The sequence below is a fragment of the Lolium perenne genome, chromosome 4 (genome assembly GCF_019359855.2).
Source record: "Lolium perenne isolate Kyuss_39 chromosome 4, Kyuss_2.0, whole genome shotgun sequence".
NCBI classification, from domain to species: domain Eukaryota; kingdom Viridiplantae; phylum Streptophyta; class Magnoliopsida; order Poales; family Poaceae; genus Lolium; species Lolium perenne.
In genome coordinates, this window is record NC_067247.2 from 101,742,724 (window position 1) to 101,749,687 (window position 6,964).

At 48.1% G+C, this 6,964-nt stretch overlaps 1 protein-coding gene across 1 annotated transcript; it reads left to right on the forward strand.

The window, feature by feature from the left end:
- The first annotated feature begins 4,853 nt into the window (after positions 1-4,853).
- Positions 4,854-5,924, forward strand: LOC127348535 (ervatamin-B-like). The gene has a single exon (XM_051374529.2). The coding sequence runs from the start codon at positions 4,854-4,856 to the stop codon at positions 5,922-5,924; it is 1,071 nt and encodes a 356-aa protein (XP_051230489.2).
- Positions 5,925-6,964: the final 1,040 nt, after the last annotated feature.

Sequence of the window (6,964 nt, forward strand, 5' to 3'; positions counted from 1 at the left end):
CATGGGCAAGATGTCGTAAGGTTTTTCTCTCCACGTTTTAGAAACAGAATGAGGCGAAAGCCGATGAACAAAGGGAAAACGGACTTGAAGATGAGCTACACGTGAAGTTTTGGCGTCGACATGGCTTAACTGATCAAAGCAAGGATGCAGAACCGGAGAACGAACAACGCCGCAACGGGCCAAGTGACCAAGGTGGAGAAGAGCGAAACAGGCGAGGAGGAAGGAAATAAAGCAACAAAGGTAACTCTAATATTATAAGGCTAGTCGGCATTACATTTCTATAGAACACAATGCAACAACTAGCTCTAACGATGAAACGAGGAGGAGGAGCGGGTGCCGGGCAGCGCGCTCGGGGGAAAGGGGATCAACCACCCTCTACGACCCCAGGTGCGCTCGCCTGTCCAAGATGCACATGATCACGACAGTGACCCGTCCGACGCTCCATCGGCGGGGAAGTACGGCCAGTAGCTGCAGCAACACATGGACCTGTCGAAGATCTTCACGATGAACTGGATGTTCCCGCGATACCAGAACTTCAGCACGTTGCCGGTCCGCAGCAGGTACCAGTCAGCGAACCCGGCCCATCCTTCATCCAGGTACATGCGGCCCTCCTCGTTTACCCTCACCAGTAGATCCCAGTAGGGCTGGCCGCCGCTCGACTCACGCAACTCGATGTCGCGGAGAAGGTGGTCTTCTAGTTCGTCGGCTAAGAGATGGGGAAGGACCAACTGTCTCTTGTACCCCACGACCAAGATGACCAGGAATTTGAAGCCCACCAAATCGTCCATATACTCCTCTTGAGATTGGCAGGGGGATATGGACACATCGTGGTGGCGCGCGTAGTTTCCGCCCTCCCGATTGATGGGCTGGGGGCTGCTGCCGCGCCTTGGCCCCGAAGAGCCACGCGCTAGGGAGACCCCTGACTGACGATCTCGACCGCGACGATCGCGGCGGGCCGCAGCCCTGCCGTCCAACACTGGAGGATCTTCATCAACCGGAGGAGCGCCTCGGCGGCCGTGGCATCGGCGCCTCCGCCTGCACCGTGTTCCTTCTTCCGAGGGGTGAGCATGATCGTCACCATGGACGTAGAGTTTGTCTCCATGGCCATCATCAGAGCCCTCTGACGCTATCACCGCAAGCAAGAAGAGAACAAAGGGTCGAGAATATTGGAAGGAAGTGGGGTGGATGCGCCTCTGCTGCTGCCCAAGCCTCATCCCTTTTTATAGCAATATTCGAAGAAAACACAATTAATAAGGACTCTCTGTGGAAGACGAGGCGAGGCGCATCGCCTGCACCCGCACTTGAGTAATAGCCCCTGCACGTGCCGAATCTCATCGACATGGTGAATCGACCCGTCGCTTCGTGCTCCACGACAAGCTGGGCCCACTCGCCGCAGTAGGGCGAAGCCCGGCAACGGATCATCCTGAAGAAAACAAGCTGAAGACCGATCGTGGGCTACTCCATGGCGTTGCCATACCCTCGCCCAAGCGCTTCTATCGGCGTCCCTGGGTCCACACGATTACGCTGCGACGCGCACGGGCTCTAGCCCATGGCATCACGGATGCAACCGCGATAAGCAACCCAGGTATGACTCATGGTAAAAACGGCCTAACTTCACTAATGTTTACCTTTTGACCAGGGCCGGCCCTAGCATGTCTTGGGCCCCGGTGCAATACAAAAAAAACCCCCCCTCATACGCAAGCAATAGAGATGATTTCTGATATTTTATTACATGGAAATTTAATCATTTAATACAAATCTTTTGTTTTATGTAAAGCGACTGATGTATTTCGAACCAAGGACTCCTGAACTCATCTCGCATATTAGGAGGATATTTTATTTCATATAAATATAATCATTTAACTATGTAAAACATTTTCTTCCAAAATGCACCTGGAGCCAGGATGGTGGTGATGATGCTCGTCTCGCTTTCGCCGGCTTGCCGCCTTGTCCTACTAGTCTACCACCATGTTGGCTCCTTGCTGCTGACCGCCGGGCGCTGCCGCTGGCCCCTGCACGGCTGCCGATTCCCCTTCCGCTTTCCCCTTTCTTCAACCTTTTGTCTTGCTAAAGAACATGAGGATTGGGAAATAAGGAAGATAAGTGGAGAACAAATCAAATCAAAACGGGAGGGATGAGCAAGAACAAGCTAATCTAGATGAATATATAGAAGAGTATTTTTCTGACCGTTGCAAATTCGGAAGAGATTTGTTCAAAATCAATGAATCATGATCTCTTCCTCCATTAATTTCTCCAAAAGGGCTGAAAATCTCAACGAGCGAGAGGCGCCCCATCGGCGGTGGCTGTGCGCTGATTTGGGTTGGGAGACACAAAAGAGAATGAGCAGGCGGGGAGAAAAGACGATGCGTCTATCGGTCGGTGCGGCCGGCGCTTTTCATTTCCGATGCGTGGGTGTACAGCGGTACTGCAAGTCTCCAACGTGGGCTGATTTTATTTGATATTTTTTTCTAAACGAGCCTAGCATCAACCATGTATACTCTACGTAACATATCTGGGTGAGGGCCCCTAGCGACCGGGGGCCCAGTGCGGCCGCACCGCATGCACTGCCTCAGCGCCGGGCCTGCTTTTGACGTAGGCCCTCCAGTGGAGATCAAGTACTCCTAGACAAAGGCAAGTCTGGACGAACAGACATGACACGAAGAACAGGACAAACTAGGCAAGGAGCTGCCCACGACCTCCTCCCAGGGACTTCGCGTGGAGAAAGGCTAAGGACAAGGTAGCAGGCCAACCAGGCCAAGGCCTGGCTCGAACCGCCCCGGGAAGGGCTCAAGAGCTGCCCCTCCTTGGCAAGGTGAGGCCAGCGAGTAGGGGACAGATGGGATTGCTTGGACAAGTCAATACTTGTGTGGGGAACAGGCGAGGCGCCTACACCCCTGCGCGCTATCATGGCGCAGACCGACAGAGGCCTACTACGCCGCGGACAAGAGTGACAGCTCGCCGCCCGAGCTGTCAAGCCATCAGCACGGACGTCAGCGCACTGCACATGGCCGTCCATTGGCCACGAGCACCACCCACCTGCCCGTCGCCCGCGTGGCTCCTCCAGATTGAGCCTGAGAACACTCTTGGGTGGTGCACGGACCTTCCGTTGAGACCATCTCCGAAGGTATATGTATATGTCTGGAATCAACAAAAGACAAGGGGGTCAACTTTTGGAGGGTTCATTTCAGCCTAGTTAGGTTAGGTTCAATTTGGTTCGTTCAATCGAGAGAGAACAGAGAGAAGAGAGAAGTGAGAGAAGTGAGAAACTGAGCTTTGTTCTTGACAACGTCAACACCAAGATTCAGAGTGACTGAGGAAAAGAAAGAGGAAGACTGGGAGGTGTAGGAGCTAATCAAAGCGTCCTCCCAGCAGTAGAGAGTTCATTATCTTGTACTCTTTGCATCCAAGATAATCCACCAAATCAGGAAGTAAGGCTGTTCGCCGAAGGGCTGCCTGAACCTAGGTAAAACATGATCGTGTGTGCTTTGTGTATGCTTTTCCTCCGCCTGGAAACGATCCTAAGGCGGAGTTGAGGCCGAAACGCCTTCGTGCTCACTAACCAACATATATAAATGGAGGTGTGTTCATCCCGGTGTCCGCGTAGAGGAGACGCGACAAACTAGATGAGTGTTTTCACTTTAGTTGTGATCCATAACCTATTACCATATTTATAGTCAAATGAAATAGATAGGTTCAGTGGTGCAAGACGGAGTCTTGATGGTAGATAATTAGTCATGCACTTGCACAAGAGATAATTGTATATTATTATTAAAAATCAGCATCAAGCAAAACATCTTCTTTACAACCAAAAACAAATCATAATAAGTAAGGATGAATGTTTGATATTACTAGAATATGATTTTACAAAATATTCTCTAGATTACACATAATTTGGAATGAAACATACTTTGCTTCATAAATGACCCAGTTAAATACTATGAGATAGGTAGCGGCCTAACTACAATTCAATGTGGAATTAAAGTATCACGTACAAATGAGGCAAATGTACATTATTGTGGAAATCATATCGATATGAGCACAAAGATCACTTTTATGAAAAGTGAAATACAATTAAAGATGTTACCTGCAGCTATGATATTTATTTCTATAATATCTTTGGTGGTTATGAAAAAATCTTTTTTTTTTTTTGAGAACACAGTACATTGATAAGTAATTAATGAGTAAAGTTAAAACAATAAAATAGCAAAGATACAAAATAATTAAAGAAGACAAATGCCGCCCTCACATTTGCGGGCGCCCCACGGTAGTTTTTAATAATAATCAAATATAATTGTATTATTAAATACATGGGCTAAGAACTTGATCTATCCATAGCAACACACATCTATTATGTTGTTTCATCACATAACTGCTGTGCACAGATGTCGTGACATAATAGATGCATTATGACATTTGTCACAACGGGGAGTACCATATAGCGGTAGCATTGATATGATAGTAGTGTATGATACTACCTATACAATGAATGATATGATGTTATACCATTGTAGTCTTATTGTTTTTTTTTTTAAATTTGAAAAATCTTAATGCAAATATACGTACAAGAACTATTTGACATTAATTTTCTAGTTCTACATGCTATTTTATGGTATCTATCTCTGATACCAATATCATTAATTTTAGTGACATATCCACTTTTATGTATGCATATAATGCATGATAGCCAGAGCTATGCCAGCCTGAGGCTACGGTAAAATAAAGGACACGCCCAACGCTCACCTATATAAGGAGGTTGATCGGATGTCCATATAACACTCACTTCACCAGAATCCATCTAGACAACTACATAGTATACTGTTTTAATGGCGAGAGGCATACTCCCTGCGCTCACCATGGTGACCACACTGGTGGCCATGGCTCTAGTGGCAAGCACAATGGCGGCGAGCATCACGGAGGCAGACAGAATCTACGTCAGCTCGGAGAATGTTGCTTCGGAGGAGAGCATGCGTGTCTTGTACGAGCGCTGGTACGCGCTCCACAGGCGTGATGGTGACCCCAACGACAAGGAGAAGCGGTTCGCCATCTTCAATGCGGAGGCGCGCGCTGTGTACAAGCTGAACGAGGATGCCGCGCGCGTGAAACATCATCTGAACTTGTTCGCGGACATGACCCAAGATGAGTACGCCGAAGGGTTTGCCAACTGCTCCCCCCTTGAGATCCAACCCCGCGACGAGATCAAGCTCAACCTTCACCAGCCCAGCCAGTACTACCCTGACAATCTGCCACACATGGTCGACTGGCGGACCGTGGATGGCGTTCTCACCGGCGTAAAGAAACAGGGGAGATGCGGAAGTTGCTGGGCTATTGCTGCCACCGGGGCGATGGAGAGCATCCACTTCCTCAAGAACAACAAGCGCACCAACCTCTCCGTTCAGGAACTGGTTGACTGCAGCTCTGAGAACATGGGTTGCGATGGCGGCTGGGCTGAAAAGGCCTTCCAATACGTCATCAACAAGCACGGAATCCATTCCTCGGAGCAGTACCCCTATGTGGGAAATGGGTCGCGCTGCACCACTCCCTCGGGATCTCGCGTCATGTCCATTGGGAGATATGTCTACGTGCGTCGACATAATGAGAAGCAGCTCATGGACGCGGTGTCCCACTGGCCCGTAGTGGTTCCTTTTTTTGGAACCAACAGCACCGCGTTCATGCGCTATAGTGGTGGCATCTTCAGAGGGCCTTGCAACGATACACAAAGGCACCAATTCCTGCTCGTGGGCTACGGCACGATGCCAAGTGACGATGCCAACGATCCCGGCGTCAAGTATTGGGTGGTGCAGAACTCATGGGGGGAGTCATGGGGAGAGAGGGGCTATATGCTCGTCGAGCGTGGTCATGAGGTTGATGGCGGCGTCTGTGGCATTATGTCGCGGCATTCAGTGTATCCAGCACATCCGAAATAGTTCAATCACACATTTTCTTGATCTCATAATAATGCATGTACTCCATCAATTGGTTTGAGTGCTTGTAATGTACCTCCTAGTAATGTAGTCCTAATGTTATTGGAGTGGTATGATGATCTACAATTTGTCTCTCTGCTAATCCTAAAATTTAAGTGGCCGGCCTTGCTCCTTTCGACGAACACATCAACTGCATGTGTATGATCACATAATATATGTGTAAGATTGAAGGTCTCCCTCTGGTTTAGTTTATTAGTTGTGTCACTAGGTCCCCAATTTGACATATATAATGTAACATAACATTTAAATTATAGCATTATACAATATAACATCTAAAGTAATATTTTTTAAATATAGCTTGTATTAAGTTGATCAAATGAATGGCGTACAAATACGCGTATGACTAATAAGCATGAACATAGGGAGTATTCATCATTCAATCCTTTAGAGCAGCGCATCAAAAGCCCATTTATGATGGCATGAATGTATTTTTATTGTGCTAGCTTTTCTTGCTATATTTCTCATATTATACTCATGTTCCAACATTTTATAAGGTATGTTCCAGCTTTCTATGGATACTTAACTGAATGACTATGGTAGACTATAGTGACCATGCTTGCATCTCTAGATAATTTGACACTTGCATTTCTATGTCATGTAATTGCACCGACTAACAGAAGACAAGGAGAACCTCTCGAGAGACATGAGGTCTCCACGAGAAAAGGGATACCTCGCCAAGAGACACCTCGCGAAGAGCCCAAGACTTAGCCATTTTGAGGCTGCCAGAAGGCCTCGCGGAGCTTCCCTCCACAAGAGATATCTCAGGAGAGGCCGTCAAAATGCCACTACGAGCCAGTCACGCAGTAGCAACACCACTGGAGGGTGATGCCAGCCATGATGTACGTGGAAGTGGAGCGAAGGTCCAAATTTGCCTACACAAAGCTAGTTGTCCGTTGCCCCCTTTCCAAAAGGTCTGAGGTGGACGGTGCAAGTACAGCAGGGGGTGTCTACATCGTTGACAACCACTCCTTGTTAGCCAAGCA

Bases quoted from the DNA above. Each gene is read 5' to 3' on its own strand.
- LOC127348535 (XM_051374529.2), top strand. From the start codon at position 4,854: ATGGTGACCACACTGGTGGCCATGGCTCTAGTGGCAAGCACAATGGCG.